The following is a 22,542-nucleotide window of genomic DNA, read 5'->3' as shown; positions in this document are numbered from 1 at the left end:
TGTAAGGTTGCACACAAAAGAAACAGCCTCAGATCTTAAATAACACATGAAAATATATATCAAATGACACACTTTAAAGATCTTTTCTCATTTAATCCTAAGAATAGAAGTATAGAGGTTTTTCTTTCCTTTCATAGGACTGAACGAATATCGAGAGGCAGCTTTTCAGATCAGAAGAAAAGGTTTAAATTAGAAAGAAAGTCTTTCTGTAGTCGACGGCAAAGTGAACTCTGCGGAATTCTGCCTCCTCTCCGTTTTTAATAACTATGAGATAAAGCGAGCGTTTGTTTTTTTAAAGTGCCACTTTATTACAAAAGTATAAACTTGACTGACATTTCATGAATAGTAATCTTGATATAAAACATTACAATCTTTTGCACTTAGCACTTAATTACACGCTGTTGGAGTACAAGACCCTGTAGTCTGAATAGCAAACACACAACATTAGCTGCCACATTTAACTTAGCTGGGTTTTCCAAAAACAAAAAAAATAAAAAACCAAAACAGAAACACTCCGGAGCTTCGTGGCTTCAAAAAACAACAAACAGAAATACACTGAAATTTTTACATTTGCAGCTGTTTTGCAGTTTGTGTCACAAGATAAGTCATTCCAAAACACAAGTAAAACGTAATAGAAAAAGATAGATTTCTTGACACTGATGATATATTTATTATTCTTTCTCTTTTGTAATGTACATACACGTTGCATCAACATACAGTATAATCACATTGTTTTCTGGGGGATATTTGGTCAAATGAACTCGTCGTTTATACCCTCCAGGATTTTTGGGATGTACATTTTTTTTCCGTGTGTGTGTGTCATCCTCACGGTGAAGCTTTGCCTCGCAGCGAAAACCTTTTGGCTTCACACTTTTGTCAATATCTGCAATATTCTTTTTATATTTTTTTTCAACACTGATAACAGAGAGGAGAGAGAGGGTCCGTCGATGGAGTGATGACGAGACGCTTTTGCTAATACACATCAGTTCTACTGTAGCTTTTTCCGAGCTGCACTATGGTGAAACCCAGAGCAGATTCATATGAGCACAGGGCGAGGGGACGATGAAGATGGACGGTCCACAGGTATGAGGACTGAGCGGAGGGGAGGGTTGGTGGGTGTTGAGTGGACTGTCTCCATGTTTAGGACTCCAGCAGTGCGCTTTAGTCTTGTTTCATCTGTACTGTTTGTGTGTGTGTGTGTGTGTCTGTGTGTGTGTTGCGTTCGCAGGAGGAGAGAAAGTCAACCCTCCTCTCTGCTGCACAGAGTCCCGCCGAGCCAAAGACTTCCTTCATCTAACTGGCTTTGTGCTCTACAGAGAAATAAAGCAACACGCTAAAGAAAATGAACAACCAACGACAATAGAAAATAAAAAACATTCATATAGAGGTACCACATGACAGTGCTTTGATTTTTTGTTAGGGTTTTTTTAAAACATTTTTCAGCATGCAACTTGTAGCAGGCAAAGTGCAGAAACAGGATCGACAAAGTAAAACACTTCATTTACAGACGGCAGTGGAGAAAGTGTTCAGTCCACGTTGGAGGAAACAAAACATGAGGGAAGTATCTGGTTGTTTCTTTTAAAACATGAAAATGGTCTAAATTAGTCGAAGCCTTTAGGAGAAATGCAAAATGTGTGCAATCTTTTTTCTTATAATACTCTTATAATTGTTTCTCTTGGTCCCTGAGCTTTCAAGTATTTTTTTGATTAGTAATTCATTCCATTATATCGTTTAAATTCCATCCTGAACCACATCTTGACCAACTACAGGGAATCCCTGTGCAGGAAGTGCTACCAAACGATTTCACTCAACGCTGTGCCATTTCCCAAAATAAAAGTCCTGCTCGGACCAGATAAGTGATTATTTTTACCCGCGAGAATTGAGGAAGAATTTAGGCTTTTTACTTTATTGTGCTTTGCACATATGTCTCAGTGAAATACAAGTGCTACTGTTACCAACAGATTGCTCTGCGATGGTCTTGTGCTCATTTATTATTCACTACCTTTGGATTCCTTATAAGGTTTATAGACTGGACTTTGTATTCAGCCCAGGTCATAACAGGTCGACATTACTGCCCCGAGGCCTCTGGAGCCTGTGAAAGGCCTGAAGTTATGACTTGAATGTAAACAGTATGTGTGGGGGAGCATGACAGGGGCTCAGCCGTCACTCCGCGTGGTGTTCGCTCAGCTCCTTGTGTTGGAAGGATAGGGGGGGGTGGGGGTCACAGTGCAGCTGCCGCCTCAGAGCCCCGTTACATACATCTCCATGCCGTCGTTGAAGGTGAAAATGGTGGTGGTGCTGGAGGTGGCGGAGCCCTGCTTCAGGTCGCCGATGCTCTCGTACAGGTTCTCCCCCGGCAGCAGCAGGGCTTTGGCAGGCAGGTGCTGTAACTTGGGGGTCTGCTGCGTGGGCGGCGGTGGAGGGGGCTGCTGCTGCTGCAAGGGCTGCTGGGCTTTCTTCCTCCTCGGCCGCAGGGTGGCGCACGTGTTGGGGGGTCGCTCCCGCTTCCAGCCACCTCCACCTTCCATGTGCTCATAGGACGGGTCATACTCCTCGGTCCCGATGGACTCATAGCAGTGGTCGTCGAGGGGCCCTCCGATGGCTTTGCCTTCCAGAGGGGCCCAGGTCTGGGGTTTGACCACGACACTAAACCCCCCGTCCCGATCACCGCGACCCAAGGTCCGGAAGCCGGGATTGGCTGGAGGAGACCCCGGCACGGCTCTCTTCTTCTTTCCTGTTTTGCAAACCTTGGAGTACATCTCAGCCACCTGCAGTCAGACAACATTACGGAGATTATAGACTGTGAAAAGGACTTTGAATGAATAGTTCAACATTTCAGGGAAAACACTATTGACTGTCTTGCTGAGAGTTTGATGAGAGACCTGACTTTCATATCTCTCCATCATGGAGCTGCAGATGTTTAGTTTAACATAAAGAGCAAAGTGTAGTAGTTAGATTTTGTGAGCTTTGTACAGAGCCAGGCTTGCTTTTCCCCATTTCTCTGCTAAGCTAAGCTAATCATCCGCTGGCTTCATATTTCAATTGACACACAGAAGAGTGGTGTCAATCTTCTCATCTAATTTCTAAGTATATTTTCCCAAAACACTGAATTATTCCTTTAACCTCTTTACTCCCAATGATCCAACGATTTCACATGTACAAATCTGTGCATCGAAGCATTGTTTGAATCCACAACTATTGATTTAATTTCCAGTAAAGATAAAATGTTTTTAAAGATATAAAAAAAATTCTAGATAATTTCCAATGAAATGTGTATAGATGAAGAACCAGAAATCCAGAAATTTACATTTGATCTTATTCAGGCAACATATAAACACTGAAATATTTAATATCGCCCCAGTTTGTTCCTCTCAATACATAAATGCAATGAACGCCATGTTTTGTTTGACTATAACATTTTAGAAACAAACAATAGAAGATAAATGATAAAACTTCAGTTTGGTTCTAGTCGGGTAAAAATAACGTATAAGAGGAGTAACATTGCTCTGTAAATAAAGATGGACGACGTGTCTCCTTAGGCCAAAATCTGAATATGATCACTACCATCTTGCACATTTGGAACCAGAGTTTGTGCCGTGGTGATCGGGGGATGGAGCCTCGTTAGCGACGTCTCACCATCGCACATGCTCGACCAATCATGAGTCAGACTCAGCTGTCAATCATTTCACTCTGTTTTTATAGTGTAACTAAACTTACCAAAACAATTTACTCTTGAACAAACAGCAATGTGATAACTGCTTTAAATGTCAAATACCATCTTTGAGGCAAAAAAAACTACTTTTACATGTAGTTTTACTTTTTATTGATGTCCCATCATATAACATGGAGGAGGTGGGTTTTATGACCTATACTGCGGGGGTCATGTCGTCCATTTTTATTTACAGTATTGTCACTAAAGCCGTAGCTTAACTCTGTGACTTCAAAACTGGTGTTTTATCCGACATTAAAAAAACGATTTAATTATAAATTTAACTGGTGACATCGGGAACATGGAGCTTCAAGAAAATAACGTAATAAAACAACAGACAGGTTGATGCACAGACTGAAGCGTCCTCGCTCACCGCGGCAGCAGACGGTTGTAAATTCTCCAGCGTCTGAGCCCCCAACGGGCCCAGGGCTTTATTCTGCAGCAGGAGCAACTCCTCTTCCTCGGGAGGCTTCCAGATGTACTGCTCGCCGTTTCCCATAAACATCACTTCCTGTCAACAGAAGAACAAATTACATCTGGGGCAGTGCCGGTCACGTGTTCATGCGTGACACCAGGCTGACAAATGAGCAAATAAAAGCTGCATTTTTCAAAATACACCTAACGGGGCTGATAGGAAACAAATGATCTGCTTTACATGCAGAGGCGCTGTAGCACTGAGCTGGTGTCAGACGTGTACTGCATGGACTTCATACAGTATTCAATACAGTTTCCCTGGAAGGTGGAGCTACCAGCGTGTGCTTGTATTCTGGATGACTCAATTTCAACATGTTGCGTCATCCACAAGAAAGTCAGTGGCGAGCAGCCCTGCGAGCAGACGGTGGTACACATGTAAGCCTGTGAACTGCGCGTGTTGCTGAAGTCGGGTCACAGCAGCCGGCGCGACCCCGCTGACCTCACACGGGGCAGCAAATAGTCTCCCACTGTCACCTGGAGGGGAGCACGGAGCCTTGCAACCACAGTAAACTCAGGCAGCCTGCCTCCGCCCCTGCTGCTGCGAACATGCGGAGGAGGTGACAGTGCCGAGAGGAGAAACACCGCGCTATCACCAACGGCTCGTCGACAAATAAACAACGCTCGCTGCCTGGGCTTCCAAGGAATTTCTGCAGACGTGCACACATCACAACACCGCGCATGATGTAGCGGGTGCAAGGAAAACATTGGCACGGATACACCAGATCGTCTGCAGCATCAACAGGAAATGTGACAGAAACACTCAGAATCCTGCTCCGTGTCCCACAACTGCAAACTCTGTGTATTCATGTTACACTGTCGAGACTTTTTACTCATGTCCTGAGAAACCTGAGGAACCAGCAACAATCAGAACAGAACCATTCACACCTGATGGGTCAATCATACTGTCACTCTTCACAAGTGTCTCAATTCAGGTGCTGCATCTTTCAGAGGCGACATTTTAAGATTACGATTACGTCACAAAGCAGGAACTAGACTGTCCACATTCCAAGAATCCTTCAAATGTGTCCTTTCATCCCAGAGAAACGAAGGCTCCAACGGGTGGATCCATCCCAGGACATTACAACTGTCTCATCCAACCTCAGCTCTGTTGTTAAGCGACGAGCTGCTGACACCAATCACAAAAAGCCTCCATAGATCAGACCCTCTCCTTTCAGGTTCAGCCTTTGAGCTTCCTCCAAAGGATGCAGTCGCCGAATTGAGACACAGCCATGAACTCGGTCTCCTTCTGCTTCCTGTGATTTCATCTCAGACCTCGGGAGAACCACTTGGAACTGAGCGTTTAACTTCCTCTCCCCCTGCAGCCATCATTCCTCAATCCCTTCAACTAATATAAGTGACCACTGAGGTGTTGCTGTCAGAGCTTATTGCAAAGGAAATGTGAAGCTGTAAGCTTTTTTATTTTATGAGTCAAGGTCACCAACATTATGTGTGAACACCGGACCTCGTTTCCACAACAGGGGTTTTAATTCTGTGGGAATCAGGTCGGAGTAATTGGTAACATGTTAATTACATGTTAATTACATGCTAATAACATGTTTTGGGGACATCCTGGTGGATCCATGGTAGCCTGACGATTTCCTTAGCTACAGATAAGCCAGGCTAACTCTATCCTGCTACTTTCATCCCATTAATTCTTCGTTTGTTTGTTAGCAGGTTTACGCAAAACCTGCTTAACAGATAAAACAAAATAAACCAAATTAAGACACAACATAATGAATATGAGACACCATCAGTTAAAACCAACAAATTACTCTGAATGGGAAACATTGAACTTGACCAACCTTTGGGAATGATGGGACGCTGAAGGCCTCCACGTTTCTGCGGGGCAACTTTGTGCTGTGAGGGTGTGGCGGAGGAGGGGCGGGATGTGACGGTGGGGCGTGGCGCGGAGGCGGCACCGGCGGCTCAGCCATATCTGTCCCACTGTCCCTCTTTTGGGGCGCCTTGTCTGCCTTCCTCAGCTTCCTGACGCAGGCGTACTCGGCCGCCTCTGGAGGGTGAGGCGGCGTCATGACCTGGGTCTCGGGTTCTGGCAGCCCTCCTTCCACGTCGCCGTCCGGGTCTGGGGGCGCAGGGGTGTTGGCGGGAACGGCCGGAGGGGCCGGAGTGTCCGTCTGTCCGGCCCTGCCTACCATGGCGTAGAGGGCATCGTCAGTACGTGTGGCGGAAGAGCGACGGCCCACCTCTGAGTAAGTGTGCTCTCCGTCTTCTCCAGTCCCAGAAGGGATCTGGGGAAGCTGCCTGCCTTGAGAACGAAGGTCAGAGTTAGACCAGCGGCCGGGCAGCAGCCGCAGGAAGTCCATGCTGGCTGGGCGGCTCTTTTTAGCCGCCTCTGCAAGCCACAGACAGGCTGCCGTTAAAGTCCTAACCATGACCTTCGTAAAGCAGGATTCACGTTAACTCCTCTCGGACTGGACAGTCTGGAAATCTGTCACTGGTCAGAGAAAACCTGGAGCTGACAGTAACAGGGAGCTGACGGAGACGGCTGAAGAGACGCTTCATCCAACTTGGCTTGGTTCCTCTGCAATGGAAGCAGGACAAGTCTGAAGCAGGACATATGCTTCTATTCCTTCAAACCCTCGCAGGCTTCTGTCCCCGTGCCCACAAACGCAGTTCCCTGTTGACTGTCATTGATGGAGCTCCAGGATTTGTCTTGGCTCTGTGATTTCTCTCTTTGAGCGATATGTGCTCAGAAATCCCGACCGAACAGTCCAATGGAAGACGGCTGAGGTGTAAATGTAACGTGAATCCTGTTTCAGGGTCAACTTCTCCTCTATAACGCCCTTGAACTCAACTCCCGAGGATTTAGTGTGAATTTAGGATCGGATGGTACGATGTTAGTGAGGAGGAAGTGTGCACAGTGGCACTTATCAGGGGTTGGTAATGGTGTTTTTCTAAATCAGAACAAGCCACAGTTAAATGTATTGGTGGTTAATGGTTCCATTTATTGCTTTTAATTATAACGCTATTCGGAGCTGCAGAGAAAAACTCATTTTTGCCATTTCACACAATTTGGTGGAAACCTTGTATCTCCGCTGTTTCCTATTTAACATGTTTCCAAATGAGCACAAAGACTAAATGTTCTTCACGCAGAAGATTCCTCTAATGTCTCGTTCGTCGACGATGTTTAGCTGCAGCGAACGTGATGTCGGGAGGTTTTCAGCTCGAGCTCGGTTCACTGAGAACACAGGTCAGGATTTGTATGTGAAAGATTCACTCACTTTTGCCATTGCAGTTCATCTTGTTCATCTCTGTGTCAGATTTACTGATGGAGCGCAGCTTGGACTGTCTGAGTATACCCTGGTGACGCACACACACAGACACAAAGCCATTTAAACAATAATTAAGACAGAGGAGGTGACTGATATTGTTCCCTGGTGAATTGAGTGCGTTGTCTGATACCCACCATGTCCATGAGACGGTGTTTTCCACCTTCGCCGGGGACATTGTGTGTCTTCCCCTTTCTGTGGTAAACACAAGCGCTCTGTCACACAGATGGACACTTACGACACTGATGCACTTGTGTGTTTGTTTGTGCAGAGTTTGCTTCTGACTCACTGTCCGTGTGTGGCTGAGTCATTTTATCAGCGTGCGCATGTGAGACGGACATTAAGAGTACATCTGCATATGTGCCAATGGGGGAGAGTAACTAAGTACATTTACTCAAGTACCATTTTGAAATAAGGGTCTTTTGTCAATTTGAATTATTATTGTCAATAATAACATTTTACTGCAGAACGGGTACTTTTAATTAAGATACATTTTTTTGTGAATTATTTGTTCTTTTACTTTACTAGTAATATTTTGAATGGAGGACTTTTACTTGTAGAGTATTGTTACATTAATATATTGGTACTAATACTTAACTAATAGTTCTACGTACTTCTTTCACCAGTGGTGTGTGTGCATAAATACTCTTAGTACTCTCTATGAGTCCTGTGTGTGTGTGTGTGTGTGTGTGTGTGTGTGTGTGTGTGTGTGTGTGTGTGTGTGTGTGTGTGTGTGTGTGTGTGTGTGTGTGTGTGTGTGTGTGTGTGTCATGCCCAGTGACTGCTCTCACCTCTGGCAGCCCACGCAGAGCACCACGATGAGGATGGTAACAACAAAGGCTGAGGCAGCAGCGATAGCACCCAGCAGCAGGACCTTGCCGTAGGGAGGAGCCGTGAAGTTCAGCCCGTCCTGCATGGAGGCCATGTGGGAGCGCTGACGCTCACTTGCTCTCACACACACACACACTCACACCCTTACACTCATGCACGCAGGGAAGTGCCACGGTCTCACTGGGATCTGCAGCAAGAAGGCACAGAGCGGTGCTTAATTACAAAATGATCTGACCTTTACAAAACATTAAGTGGGTTAACACAGCTGTGGAACCAGAAGTAAAACATTCACGGCGCAAGCGGCAGGAGGAAAAGCAGCCAGTTTGAAAGAGAGACGTGAGAATTCCCATCCAGCTCTGAGGCAGTGGAGTGAACAGACATTACGCCTCAGGCATGTGCCTCTGCTTTACCTTGTTTGAGGGATTACTGAGCTTTGTGTGGCACACTTACAGAGCACACAACAGCTACCTGCTCACCAACAAAGATTTTCTACGTCTTCACAGCATAAACATGGGCTGAAAGAAAAAATCCTCATTGAACAAATTCTAGCTCTAAATATAAATATCTGAATGTTTTCCTGAGAATCTGCTGATCTGTTTGTGAAAGCTGTGATATAGATATTTGATAAATGGGTAAATGCAAGTTTTCCATGTTTCTTACGCACATATTGAGGAGGTACAGTGAGTCACAGCAGAGCGGAACGTGCCAGCAGGCAGAGTAAACCCGAAACTCTGAAGGAGACGAGTTTGTGGAAACACACAGACACATCTTCCTCTCCACTACTTGCTGGCTGCCAGACACTTTCACACTTGGCACTGTAATAATGTGTTTCAAATAAACAATACAAAAAAAATAATACACAGATATAACAAAAGACAAAAAACAAGCCGGCTCTAATCTCTGACAAACCGTGCCATCTGTCCACTGTCACAATGTGCCTCCATGTGTTTGTGTGTGTCGCTCGTCCATCTGAACAACAAGAGTGTCAGACTGCAGGAAGCAGAGCGTCTGTCTGTGTGTGTTTGTCCAAATGTCTCTCGTGTAGTGAATCTATTACATTTACAGCCACTGATTTTCCTTCCAAGACAAAACATTTAAATCTGGATGTTTTCTGTAGTTTTTGTGTATCGGCCTCATCCTTGCTCGTGATCAAATCTGACACTTTAAACGACGCGTGCATTCCAGATGTTCTCCATTCAGACAGAACTTAATCTTCACGTCTGAATTACTTCAACAATTTGTCTGTAGTCTGGTGAGCAGTGTGTCTGAAGCCAACATGTCTGAAGCAGCCTAAATTTAGATTTGAGCATTGTGATGTTAGTGAGGCTTAATAAAGACACGAGCTCTTCTTCACTCATCCCTCTTCATCTTCACTGAGTTCTGACGCTTTAATGTAAAATCCCAAGACTGCAAAATAAAATTACACTTAACATCTGGACACAAGCGCGTTGCTCTGGATCCTCACTTCACCCGTTGCTTGATTTTGTTATTGTGAGTTCATGTGGCGTCGGAAATAATCAGAAAAATGAATTTCTAACACTTTCTCAACTCGGACAGTTTGTGAAAAGAGTGAAAAGTTTCTGAAATAATCACATAGAAGACAATTATATGTTTCAGCTCTAAATAGAAGCTTTTTGTGAACTTTTCAACTGTTGCACTTTTTGTCGCTTGCAGACTGAATGTCTATATACAGATGTTTTGTGTGATTTTAAATAATTTATATGCCTCTCGCCCCTGATCCTTTGACTTTGCACACTTCAAAGCACACGAAAACATCCTGAGGTTGAAATAATGACTTCACAACTCTGAGTAATTATTATTGTCTATTCCACCCGGTCTGAAAGTGTCCATTGGGGGCTGGAGCCGGTCTGAGCTGACCCTGTGCGAGAGGTGGGGGACACCCTGGACCTGGTCACCAGTGTGCGTCGCAGCCATATTGATCATAGCATAAAATCATCTCTGGAGTCTGAACGTGAGTCAATATCAAGTTGTAAAAACACCACAATCAAGTGCTCGCGCCCCCAATTGACTAAAATCTCTTCCCAATCTCACCAAACTCCGTCTGCACAGTCGTAAACTACAGATTAGCTGATAAAGCACCAGTTTATTTGTTTTAAATGTTCTAAAAGAGACTTTTTTTAACTGCTGTCTGCAAGAAACTTTGCAGGAAATTGAAAACTGTGCGTGGACGTCAGGGAGTCGTGACCAGAGAGCAACTGCTTTGTTTCCTAATTCTAATGAACCACTTATTACATCTGCCGAGGTCACGATTTCACCCCCGCCTGTTAGTTTGAAGCAGCAGGATTACAAAACAAAGAACTGAGCCAAATTTGTACCAAACTGGGAAGGAATGGAGCATCAGAAGAAGCCATTGAATCTGGGTGCAGATCATTGTGAGAGCATTTTTCAACATTTCCGTCAATTTCTAAAGGCAAGGCACATAAAATGTAAATGAAAATTAAAGGCATATTTCAGATTATTGGGCTTCGGTGGAGATATGCACTCAGCTAAGTGTCGTTCTAGTTAAAAAATAACCAGATTCATCAATAGTCATATTCTAATCGTGGATATCCAATATAATTGCTGTCTTTAAAGAGAGTGATTAATAAAGTGATTACAGCAGTGAGCATGTTTGTACGTCAACTCTGTCAAAACCAGTTAGTGTGTTCTGAGAGCAGACAGACAACATGTCCTACGTGATTTACAGCGACTTGCTTTTAATGCGTCTCATCCATTCACCAGGGCTTCACCTCAGCCGGCAGCTACACCAGCAGGATTTAAAGTACCTCATGCACCTATATGATGCAACCATCATTTCATTCACAGTTGCAACGGTGTAATTATATCTGTGCTGATTTGACGACGGAGCCGCGGCGTGCGGAGACGGAGAGGGGTAATGAGAGAGAAGAGAGGGGAAAGGTCTAAGTGTGGAGGAAAAGAAAGGAGAGAGGAGGGGAGGAAGAAGACGTGCGTGGGAGTCCAGTGGCAGGTGTTTGAAGACGCTGAAAGCAGATGATGAGAAGAGGCTTCCTTCCCTGCGAGTCCTTACCTCCCCACCCATTCTTCTCTGCCTCGATCCCCCTGCCTCCGCCTGCGGTGTTCAGCCAGAGTGACGCCTCAGCACTGCAGTGTAATCTCTGGCCCTCGAGCTGCCTCATCTGAGCCAACCAATTGGACGTGGTGCTCAGAGCAAGAGCAAGAAATGGCCCCTTCACCGGCTGCTCTCCACAAAAGGTCCCCCAACCACCAGCAGCACCAGCAGCACCACCACCACTCTGCCTGTGGTGCTCGCTGTGCTCGTTACCAACTCAGCACCTCATCGAATACCAGTTTTACCAGGTGTTGCCCCCGACAGTGTGTCACAGAGCAGGAGGCCGCTCACACACATGAGTGCTGAAGAAAACTATAATCGATCAGCTATTTGATTTGTTACCTGACTCAGATACAGGTCATTGGACATTTTTAATATCACACATGAGTTCATATGATCTTTGTGAACTGTATCTGTGCAGAAATATCAGCACATACAGACTGTGAGGTGTGACTGAAAGCTCCAGATACTAGTAAGTACCATTGAGCTTTGATCATTTTACGACATGAAAAGAAGGTTTTCTATTCAGTCTTTGTATGATTTTCTTGTATAGATTCACACGGAAGACTATAGCTGCAATTTCTGATTATTTTCAGTATCAATTAGTCTTTTAAAAGATATTATTTTTGAAGTTTTGCATTTATTAATGGAGCATCTTTAATGTGAAAAGTGGAAAGACAAGGGAAGACAAGCGGCTGCAAACTGGAGTTGACCCTGTAGCTGCTGCTTTGGACTTAAGCCTCTCAGTGATATTTGTGCTGATTATTTTCTTGATCAATCAATTTATCATCCTGAAGAACCAGAGACCAGTTCAAAATGTCCGTCAGTTTCCTAAAGCACCAAACATCAAATTACTTGTTTTGTTCGACCAATTAACCAAATTATTATAAATGTTGGATTTATGGCCACATGAGACAAAGACAAGTAGCAAATCATCATATAACTGTTGCAGAAATGTAAGAAACAGGTGATTGGATAGATAGTTTGTGTCACAGTGTGTGGGAGTCTATAGTAATGATTAATTGATTAACTGATTAACTGATTAGTTGATTGGATTGTCATTGTAATTGTATGTTTCCAGCCTCTTGAATTTCAAATTTTATACTAAATGGAATAATTATTCTCTATGGATTTTGAACTAAATCATCACACAATACAAAACAAGAAATTTGAAGAAATCATCATGGAGTTTTGTTTTATTGACCATAATTGATTGATCGATCAATCGGGAAAACAACTGGATGAATGCCAGATCAGCTGATCACCTGTTGACTTGGATCTAGTGTCGACAATTAAATGTTTTTTTTAAGGAAAATGCTGAGTGACACATTTAGCCATCAACATTTTATACGACAAAACAAAATGCATCATTAAACAAAAACAAATACCAGTGAAATAGGCCTTTAATTTTCTCGGAACATCTGCATTCACACGTGTGTTCATTATTAATAAAACTGGAGCTGCTCGGAAACAAGCCCAGCCAGCCAGCAGCGGCCTCTCTGCCAATCTGCTCAGGTTTGGATAAACCACCTGGGAGTTCATGTGGAGCAAAAACCTCACCCTCTGTGTGACACAAATAACAGCCATGTGTGTGTGTGTGTGAGGGAGAGAGAGGGAGAGAGAGAGAGAGAGGGAGAGGGAGAGGGGTGGTGGTGGTGGTAGGGGGGGCTGCTATTGTGTGAGAATGTGAATTAGGTCAAATGTTTGCTTGCAACAACGATTAACCATGCCCCTGTGAGGAAGAAAGCTGGAGCCTGTGCGTGGAAGAGCCTCTTGTCTTTCTCTGCTGCCTCACACACAAACAGCGGCTGACATTATTTATCCACAGAGCAAATTAAACCATCGTTACAATTGTCTATTCGTCACGTGATTCCGTTTTCCAGCTAAAGTGATGGAGCTTGGATAAAATAAAATAAAAATCAGCATCATGCTTTTTGTTTGGGGGAAGGTGCATGTGTTAAATAAAGAAATCATTATTCATGGAGGGCTCTGGGGAGGTTGTGGATATGTGGCTGATGATGGCACCCACTCAGCAGGCATCAATCACACACACACACACGCACGCACACACACACACACACACACACACGCACACACACACACACACACTGCCGCGCCTCTGGGCTCTGACACCTCGAGCTGCAGTGATGCTGCTGACAACAGGTTACAAACCACGAATCAGATGAGATGCAGGGTGTGAGTTGTGGATCTTTTTAGGGGTCGCGGTAGGGGGTGTTGCCTGTGCCCGTGCAGGTGGAGGCTACAGGCGGCCACCGAGAATGAAAAAACCCTGCTCGGGCTGATGCGGTGCGTTTTAATCACGGGCTTGTTTCCTTACAAGCCTGTGGCGACTCTCCTTCTTCTCCTGTTAAAATCATCAAAGCGTTTCCGATTTCATTTCCAGATCAAAGGGAGGATGGTAAAGGATGTTGTGTCCCCGAGGTCAGCTGGCAACTTACACGACAAAGCCAGTATCCCCCCCCACCCTCCCCTATTTATGAGTGAGGAAAATGGGGGAGGCAGGAGGGGGAGGAGAGATGGGGAGGAGGGGGCTGCAAATGTTAACGGAAGGTCTAACGTTAATTATCTTTATGTGAAGGTATTACGCAGGAGAAACGCCTGAGTGGAGGCTCCGTGCGCCTTCCCCTCATCAAATCAAAGCCAGGTTCTCTGATGAATCCCTTTCATATAAATCACATATATGATGGGAATTTTAAAAAAAAAAGAAAAGAACAGGGGCTGATGCAGTGGGGCTGAGGTGGGCGCACGTGTCTGTGTGTTAGATGCATGGAAATGAAATGAGGAGAGGGGAGGAAAGGGACGAGGCAGGGGCGCGCACAAAGGAAACATGCGTGGAGCAGCATCCTGCAAGAATAAAGGATGTTTAGTGCGTGTGCGGCTTATCTGGATGTATAGGCACATATGAATGACCCCCACCCCCCCTCTCCTCTCCTCTCCTCTCCATCCCTCCCTCCCTCCAGCCCCTGTCGGTCGGGCACAAATGCGCCGCAGCCTCCGTGTACTCACTCAGCTCAGAGATTTGTGGAGGCGCAGCATCGTCCGCCCGGCTCGCTTCCTTCACTGCCACCCGCACCAGGCTCCGCTCCCCGGCTGCATCATCAATCACGGGCGATAACGTGTCTTTCTTCTCGGGCTTCACCGGGCAGGAATGCAGCATATTGCATGTGGCATCCTCCTGACCCCCGCGTTTTTTTAAAAAAGAAAACCTGTCCGCTTCTCCTCCGCCGCCTCCTCCTCCAGGGGAGACCTTGTTGCGTCTGCAGCCGCCGCCGAGGCTCCGGTGTCAGATCCAACTCCTCCACAGTCCCTCAAGCCCCCTCCATCTCCGCTCGCGTCCCCTCGGCTCAGCTACTGTGCTTCCATGTGACACGGGCAGAGCTGGAGACCCCCCAATTATCAGTCCGTCTTTTGATTCTAGCGCCATCTCTCGGAAGGGAAGGGAAGTGCGGCTCCATCTCCCTAACGAGGAGCAGGATTCATCAGCCCCAGCTACAGGCGCGTTATTCCGCCTGTGGTTCATTCCTGAGGCGGATGAGACTCATTTAGAGTCAGAGGGTCCCAGTGAGACATGGAGACAGGACGTCCACAGAAAATAAGTCCTCACTTTCATGGTTGATATGTGAAACCAGCTCATGATGTATTGGTATTGACTTGAAGAATTTTATTTTATTTTATTTTATCAAAGTTGTTTTTATTTTATTTCATTATTTTATTTTAACAGGTTTTTTTTTTTTATTAATTGTGTTATTTGTTACTTGATATTAATTTATATTTTCCTATATATTTTATTTTAATTAAATCTAACAGTTATATATATTTCTTTGGTTATTTGTGACTTGATATTAATTTAGATTAGCCTATATATTTTATTTAGTTTTATTGTATTTTATTTTATCATATCTTATTTGATTAGTGACTTTAATTGATATTTAATATTAATTATATTATATGATATAGTGTAGTATATGAATGCCACACGTAGTATGTACATATACACATGTTTCTTTGTGTGTGTGTGTGTGTGTGTGTGTGTGTGTGTGTGTAGTAGTAGTAGTATATAGTAGGCTCATATTTAAGTAGGCCAGTAATATCTTATTCTTTTCTTTCCAAACCTTGTAACTCTCACCTCTGACGCCTGCACCTCCTCCACTAGCACCACCTACTGGTGACGGTGGATTATTGTGGAGGAACAACTACCTATCAGGGGGCAGACGACGGTGTTGCTGTATGAGGGTCAATCCGTGCCACGCGAAGAAGGAGAGGAGTTACTGCACATGGTCTTCTGAAGGATTGGAATTGAGACCATCCTTAAGAACAGTGACAGAATCAGACCTTTAGTCAAAAACATGTTGCTGACACGTGTTGTCTTTGCTAACAGTTGTCGTGGGTCTCAACCAAATACTTCCTGTGTACACCTGCACTCGCTTTGCCCTGTATAAGAGCAGGGTCACTGACAGAAGGGATAAGAGTACACACATTCTTTACTCAAGTAGAAGTACTGATACTTGTGTTAAAAATGACTCAAGTAAAAGTATAAAAGTACCGGCTCTGAAATGTACTCCAAGTATAAAAATCTCTGCTGGCAAACTGAGACTCATATGACATTAATATAGTTCAAATATTATTTACCCTGAACCAACGAACAATTTACTAAAATAGTTAAAGCAAGAAAAGATTTGTGAGTATGTAAAACTGTCCAGGAGGAAATGTGTACGATGTATTGAATGAGGTTTTCTTCATTTAAATAATACCAGGGATGGAAAATCTGTTGCTCTGCTTCGTCGTCAACATTATCAACGTTATCAGTAATGTTGGCCAGTTCTTCACTTTCTTCCATGTTGTTCTTGCCACGGATTCTATCTCTCCTGTCTGTTTTATCTTGATATGTCTTTCACGTCTTGTTTGTGCTTGATATATTCACTGATAGATACAGAACAAGGAATCGTCTTCTCTTCTCGTTATCTGTCCAATGTTGGAAAGGCGCTGCTTGATGATGCAAAATAAAAATATAAAATGGATAATTCCACTCAAATGCATTAAAACAAAAGTAACGAGCCTGTTTTGAATACGTAAGGAGGTCGAAATTGCAGATATTTGTAAAAATTTGTCACATAAATAAATGCTCAAGTAAAGAATAGACACCCTAAAAAATCTGTAACAACGTATTTGAACTTCTTTACTTCCCACCTCCGGTCAATAAAAACATATAAGTATAGATGTAGCCTGAGCAGCTCCTGGAGTTTCACTGAGCATCTCAGACTTTCTGATGCTGCCTTTGTCCTTCAGGGTTTCCCCCCTCCTCAGCGGTGTGGCACTAACCACCCCCCATACTTCCTACCCTCCCCCTCCCCTCTAGTTTCCACGCAGGAACAGCCCTGCGTGTTTTTCTACGGAGGTGAAGTGCACCGTGCGTTTCCCCCACAAGCCTGGGAATGGATCTGAAGCTCTGAGAACATCTCGGGATCCAGTGACTCCAGTGTTTGTTCTTCACATCATCCCCAGCAGCAGCAGCATCATCATCCCAGAGAAGATGGGCTGCTGCTCCGCAAGATGCATGCTGGTCCTCCTGTGCTCTCTGCAGCTGGTAAGATGTTTATTCTCCCTCACACATGATGCTTCGACACAAACACATCTGGCCTGTCGCTGTCTGTCCTCCCTGCACCGCTGGAAACAACCGAACAACATGTGAAATCTGCATTTTAATGAATCCAACTCCTGACGAGAGCTGTGCTTTATTCATGAGAAAGTTCCTTTGTTGTTGTTGTTTTTTTAAGTCCTCACATTTTTCTTTCTAACTTTTTAATTCAAGAGAAAAGTGCAGGTTTTCTCTGTTGGTTGTTATCAAACTGAACATTTGTGGGTTTTGAACTGTTGCTCGGATGAAAAGAAAAGCAGTGGGATGATGTCATACTAGGCTCTGGAGAACTATATCCACCTTTTCACTATATTCTGACAGTTCAGAAGAATCAACAATGGAAGTAACTGTTCCTGCAGCCCAGAGAAAACATGATTTTTAAAAATGAAATCTGTTCAAATTAAGCTTGTTGGAGCTGCAGGTGCTTATAAAAACCACCACAGCCACTACAATGAGGGGCTGCACCCTGTGATTCCCACCCTGCCCCCTCCTCTTCATCACTGACTGATGAAGCCCCCCCCCCCACACTCCCCCTCCTCAGAGGACATTACCCCACTCATATTGCCTCGTCCCCCGGGGCTCAGTGGCCTTGGCATCTGATGTACAACCTTGTGTCAGGCATAAGCAAAATAAAACTGTCTCACAACACAAACTGCTCTTTTATAACTCATCATTTCTGTCTCTGCTCCTGTTCACCCTCCAGATTACAGCTGTGGAGAGGCAGGTGTTTGACTTCCTCGGTTACCAGTGGGCTCCCATCATGATCAACTTCTTCCACATCATCGTGGTCATCCTGGGCCTGTTCGGCACCATCCAGTACAGATCTCGATACGTCATCGTGGTAAGGAAACGGTCTGATTGACAGAGTTTTGCATTGTTACTTCATACGACTTGTTTTTGGATTATTACTTTGCTTTACTTTACGGACATTCTTTTGATGAGAGGACTGATACCACCCTCTCATCTGTACCAGAGCTAAAGTCTTATCTTGCTTAGCATAAAGACTGGAAACAAAGGGATACTGTCAGTGGTGTAAGACGTAATTTACTTGAGTAGAAATAACAATACAACAACTCAAAAGTCCTGCATTCACAAGTTTAGAAACATTTTAGTAAAATCGACGTTAAGTATCAAAAGACTCCGGTGATTGATCTGTTATTCTTCATGTCTTTGACTGTTTGTAGTAATGTAATGTGTATAGTTGAAGCTGCTTGTGCTGTAGTTTTTACGACTTTAATTACAGTTGAATAGTTTAGTACCAGTCTTAAACTGAGATACAGTATGTTTCAGGATTTATCGAGGCCTGAAGTAGTGACCAATAACATTCAGATCAATGTTTAAAAAACACAGTTTGTGTAACATAGATATTTGTCTTTCTTTTCACTGGTTGTAATCATATTGTGACACATCAGGTTTATCTTGGAGACCTGTGTCGTTGTAAGATTTAAAAGGAGCCTCGTGTCACACTGTTGGAGAATTCGTTTCATTCATGGTCTCTGTACTGTTGTGTTTTTGTGTTTGTTTGCTCAGTACCTGCTCTGGACGTTGTTGTGGGTCGGCTGGAATGTCTTTGTGAGCTGCCTCTACTTGGATCTGGGAGGACTTTCAAAGGTAAGTCTAATGGTCACGGCAGCGTCACATAATTAGAGACTCACACAGCTACACACAGCGTCTAAACACTGTGTTCAGCTCTTTCTCTGCCTCACACCCATACGACCAATGACACACACACACACACACACACACACACACACACACACGGTCCAATGACACTGAAACATCTGTTAGAACCTGAAGCTGAAACGTTCACAACCCTTCAACCTGTTTAATCACTGCAGGACAGCGACATCCTGACCCTCAGCGTGTCGTCACATCGCTCCTGGTGGAAGGACAACGGGCCGGGGTGCGAGCGCGAGGGCCTTCCCTCCACCGGGTGGGACAATCAGCAGAACCCTGAGCTGACCACGGTGCTGAGCTGCTGGCTGGAGTACCAGTACATAGAAATCCTGCACTGCATCATCCAGCTGCTCATATCAGTGAGTATCCGCCTACGTGACTCATTCATCACAGCAGTTTTGTGTGATATCGCTGTTAAACACTAAACAAGTCAAAGTGTCAACAGAATTACTACACAATGCTTTTAAAATGTAAATCAAAAGGCATATTTATGCACCATTTAATAGTGTTGTGATATCAATGAGAATACATCTGCACACACAGGAATGAACTGTTGCTTAGCAACAGCAAATGTAAATTGTAAAACACAGAGTAGAATATGTAAGAATGGCTCCACTTGATCTCCCTGATATCTGGTGGTGATGAGTGAGCAGAGCTCCTCAGCCAAACCTGCAGCTTCTGTATGGATCACCAAGGCCTGTCGAAAGAATCTGTCAAAGTCATATAAATACATATACTAACAATACAATGAGCACTGTGCTTACATAAAAGAAAAAAACGTTCTTCTCATTTCATGTGATTAACTATTTTGCATTTTTGTATTAATTGCCACAGCTCCTGGGGTTTGTTTATGGCTGCTATGTTGTCAGCACTTTTTCAGAAGAGGAAGACAGTTGTAAGTATCCTGATCAATGAGATCCACACACACAAGAGACAACATATAACCAAAGTTATCATTAATTTGTCAAATATATTCTTTTTTATCATTTAATTCATATTAATCCACGATGAGGAAGCATGACTTTGTGTTTCCCCTGAGATCTACATGTACTCTATTCCATTTTTTATATATACTTTCTTTACATTTGTTGTTGTTGATATTTTTGTACTTATTTTATTTGTATTTATTTGCGTTCGTCTTTTCCCATTTTATAATTATAGTTAATTTCAATGCTGATTTCCATCATCCATCCAAACCCCCTCACTTGCTCTTCTAGTGAACACTAGACTTGATGGGTAGGTATCACTCCTGTTTGCCTCCAGTCTATCAGTGAAAGTTGCATCATCTTTATTTTGTCCAACATCTGAAATGTTTCTTTACTTTTGTTCAGATTATAAATAACCTCAAAAGAAAGAGGTTGGGAAAAGCAGCGAAGGAACCAGTCAGAAGATGAAACAACTTTGAAGACTCATCGTGCATCAGCTTCAGTCTGTTTGTGAATAAAACACTGTCCAGAGTCAAGAGGAGAATTTCCAGTATATCACTGTAGAAAATACATATATCTATTTATGATGTGTTTTCCTCTAGCGCCAAGTGCTGTGAATCTGAACGCGCGTGTGTGTGTGTGGGTGCTTGGGTTTAACACAGTTATCTTAAAGAAAATAAGAAGCTGTTTCTTATGTAAAATGTATAAATTATTTCTGTGTCATTTCAGTTAGAAAAAGTAACCACAAGTTCTGTAGAGTAAGATATATGTAGATTATATAATTCAGTGAAATAAACCACATCTACGACAAACCACAAGTTTTTGTGTAACTCATCTTATTGGACATATTCCATGTATCTCTGTAATATTATTTTCATTAAGGATGTTATTTTCTCAATTAATTGTTTCACTATCTGGTCAATAAAATTAGTAAAAGAAGGAGAGAGTCCAAGGTGACCTATTTCAACAACCTTATAATATTCATCTTATAGATATTATATGATTATTTATTATATATTATATATCGTCACCCTCTTAAACTAATGGCCCAAGTCATTTTTTCAGGTTTTTCTGAAAACACAACAAAAATTTACCAAATATTGAATATATGATATTTTTTAATAATTTCACTCAAAAAGGTTATGACAATAGCTGACTATTGACATACTAATAACAATGTCTGTCAATTATGTAACATAAGAGGAATAAATGACTTAGGCAAATTTTTGAACATGCCTTTGTGACTTAAGCAATTTTAAACCTTCAACTCTGTCAACAACAAAGCATAACTGACAAACTAACTCCACATAATGCTGAGGAGGCATGTGCATCTCCTCAGTTCTCCCTCCAGCTCTTCTTTGCTGGGTTCTTGACTGATGCCTATTAATGTGGCAAATTGTCAAAGAAGTGATGACACTCAACGGGCATGACGTGTTTCATTGACTGGAGGTCCTGGAACTTTCTGTCCTTGAATGGCAGAGCACATGGAAACATTCATATCCATGCTATCGGCTCATTTGGCACCTGTACCCTTTGTGGCAGTGCTTCCCACGCAGAGTCCTCCGAGAAGGACAGCTTGAAATGGACCTCACATTCACTGCTAAACTGAAGAGCCCGCAAGTGATGCACAGTCGGATCTCCAGCTTTTTTGCCTGGTCTGATGCTAATGAAGTAAGATCCATTCATTTTCAGGAACTCATCATGCTTGAGCACCTTCACATGGTAAGGTGATGGCCTAATTCTTGCAGTCTGGAGTATGATGACGTAGTCTCTCGGGGTGAAGTTATCTGTAACTATTTTGCGTTCAATAGTACTATGCATGCTGTCGCACTCCATTTGTGTGTGCCCTGCACAAGTCAAACATTTCTGTGTTTGACTTTGATCTCCTTGAGTTTCTGGATGGTCTTTGATTTCACCTTCAAAAGACTCATCAAAGCATGGGTATAGTCTGGATCGCTTATGACATCATCTTCAGATATGTCCTCTTCATGGTGTGGATGTGTCTGCTTGGCATCTTCAACAACATCAACGGGAATGTTTAAGGTATTGTCTGCTCCATCTGAAACAGAGTCTTGGCCTGGTACATGCTGCTTCATCTCTTCGACTGCCTCATTGTCATTTTCAGTGGATGAGGCCTGATTGGTGTCAGAATTGTCAAGTGCATCTCCTACCAAAAAGGAAAAACATTTCAACCCTTTGAGGTGTACAGTCACAAATGTGTGATCATTCGGAAAAACATTCATTGCCTCGTGGTCACTTGTATTAAGCTACATCAGGGATTCCCAAAGTGGTGTGCATGCACCCCTAGGGGTGCACAAGCTGTTGTAAAGAGGATCCTTTGTAATTTTTTAGTTATACACATCATTTCTAGCTGTTAGATTACAATATATTCAAATCCTTAATTAGATCATGTAATGTGGAAAAAATGAGACAAAAACTGTAGATGACATATTGTTTGAAAAGACAGAAAAGAGTTAACAGAAAGCCTATCACTTGTCACAGCCACAGATTCTGGAGCCTTTCCACTCTTTGCTAAATGCTAGCTTCATGGACCTAACTATTTTGCTGACTAAAAAGAAAGACTAAATAACTACGCAATATTTCTAAATGTAACTTTAACACCACAGTGTATTTTATAATAAATGTAACTTTAACACCACAGTGTATTTCATAATAAATGTAACTTTAACACCACAGTGTATTTCATAATAAATGTAACTTTAACACCACAGTGTATTTCATAATAAATGAAACTTTAACACCACAGTGTATTTCATAATAAATGAAACTTTAACACCACAGTGTATCTTAGTATAAACTATTCTATTGTATTTTATTTCCCGCGCTGCTGCTGCTAGGTAGCAGCGGACGCGTCGTCTTCGGCCTCC

At 43.2% G+C, this 22,542-nt stretch overlaps 2 protein-coding genes across 4 annotated transcripts; one reads left to right on the top strand and one right to left on the bottom strand.

Moving 5' to 3' along the window:
* Positions 1-642: 642 nt before the first annotated feature.
* si:dkey-70p6.1 (uncharacterized protein LOC570575 homolog) lies at positions 643-14,792 on the bottom strand. 2 transcript variants are annotated; one of them, XM_035158223.2, is made up of 7 exons: positions 14,423-14,792; positions 8,265-8,491; positions 7,611-7,668; positions 7,426-7,504; positions 5,986-6,449; positions 4,083-4,220; positions 643-2,768 (listed from the first exon to the last, which is right to left on the bottom strand). In XM_035158223.2, the coding sequence occupies exons 2-7, from the start codon at positions 8,396-8,398 to the stop codon at positions 2,241-2,243; spliced, it is 1,401 nt and encodes a 466-aa protein (XP_035014114.1). In that variant the 5' UTR covers positions 8,399-8,491; positions 14,423-14,792; the 3' UTR covers positions 643-2,240. The 2 variants fall into 2 exon arrangements, with proteins under 2 accessions (XP_035014114.1, XP_035014115.1); XM_035158224.2 differs by having other exon boundaries at positions 5,986-6,332.
* A 1,641-nt stretch (positions 14,793-16,433) lies between these two features.
* On the top strand, positions 16,434-20,472 carry nkain5 (sodium/potassium transporting ATPase interacting 5). Of its 2 annotated transcripts, XM_035159516.2 has the most exons (7): positions 16,434-17,000; positions 17,755-17,892; positions 18,582-18,662; positions 18,890-19,087; positions 19,563-19,623; positions 19,890-19,964; positions 20,060-20,472. In XM_035159516.2, the coding sequence occupies exons 1-6, from the start codon at positions 16,947-16,949 to the stop codon at positions 19,943-19,945; spliced, it is 588 nt and encodes a 195-aa protein (XP_035015407.2). In that variant the 5' UTR covers positions 16,434-16,946; the 3' UTR covers positions 19,946-19,964; positions 20,060-20,472. The 2 variants fall into 2 exon arrangements, with proteins under 2 accessions (XP_035015407.2, XP_035015408.2); XM_035159517.2 differs by lacking the exon at positions 19,890-19,964.
* Positions 20,473-22,542: the final 2,070 nt, after the last annotated feature.

This window comes from Hippoglossus stenolepis, chromosome 6 (assembly GCF_022539355.2).
Source record: "Hippoglossus stenolepis isolate QCI-W04-F060 chromosome 6, HSTE1.2, whole genome shotgun sequence".
NCBI classification, from domain to species: domain Eukaryota; kingdom Metazoa; phylum Chordata; class Actinopteri; order Pleuronectiformes; family Pleuronectidae; genus Hippoglossus; species Hippoglossus stenolepis.
Note: the sequence above shows the minus strand (reverse complement) of the source record. Positions and strands in the feature narration are given on the sequence as shown.

What these genes read in the sequence shown, in the direction of transcription:
- si:dkey-70p6.1 (XM_035158223.2), bottom strand. Translation starts at nt 8,398, where the DNA reads ATGGCCTCCATGCAGGACGGGCTGAACTTCACGGCTCCTCCCTACGGC. An exon ending in AACACCGTCTCATGGACATG is followed by an intron (nt 7,505 to 7,610) that starts GTGGGTATCAGA and finishes GTGCGTCACCAG; the next exon opens with GGTATACTCAGACAGTCCAA. An exon ending in GCGTCCCATCATTCCCAAAG is followed by an intron (nt 4,221 to 5,985) that starts GTTGGTCAAGTT and finishes TTCTGTTGACAG; the next exon opens with GAAGTGATGTTTATGGGAAA.
- nkain5 (XM_035159516.2), top strand. Translation starts at nt 16,947, where the DNA reads ATGGGCTGCTGCTCCGCAAGATGCATGCTGGTCCTCCTGTGCTCTCTG. An exon ending in TCCTGTGCTCTCTGCAGCTG is followed by an intron (nt 17,001 to 17,754) that starts GTAAGATGTTTA and finishes TTCACCCTCCAG; the next exon opens with ATTACAGCTGTGGAGAGGCA. An exon ending in TCATCCAGCTGCTCATATCA is followed by an intron (nt 19,088 to 19,562) that starts GTGAGTATCCGC and finishes TAATTGCCACAG; the next exon opens with CTCCTGGGGTTTGTTTATGG.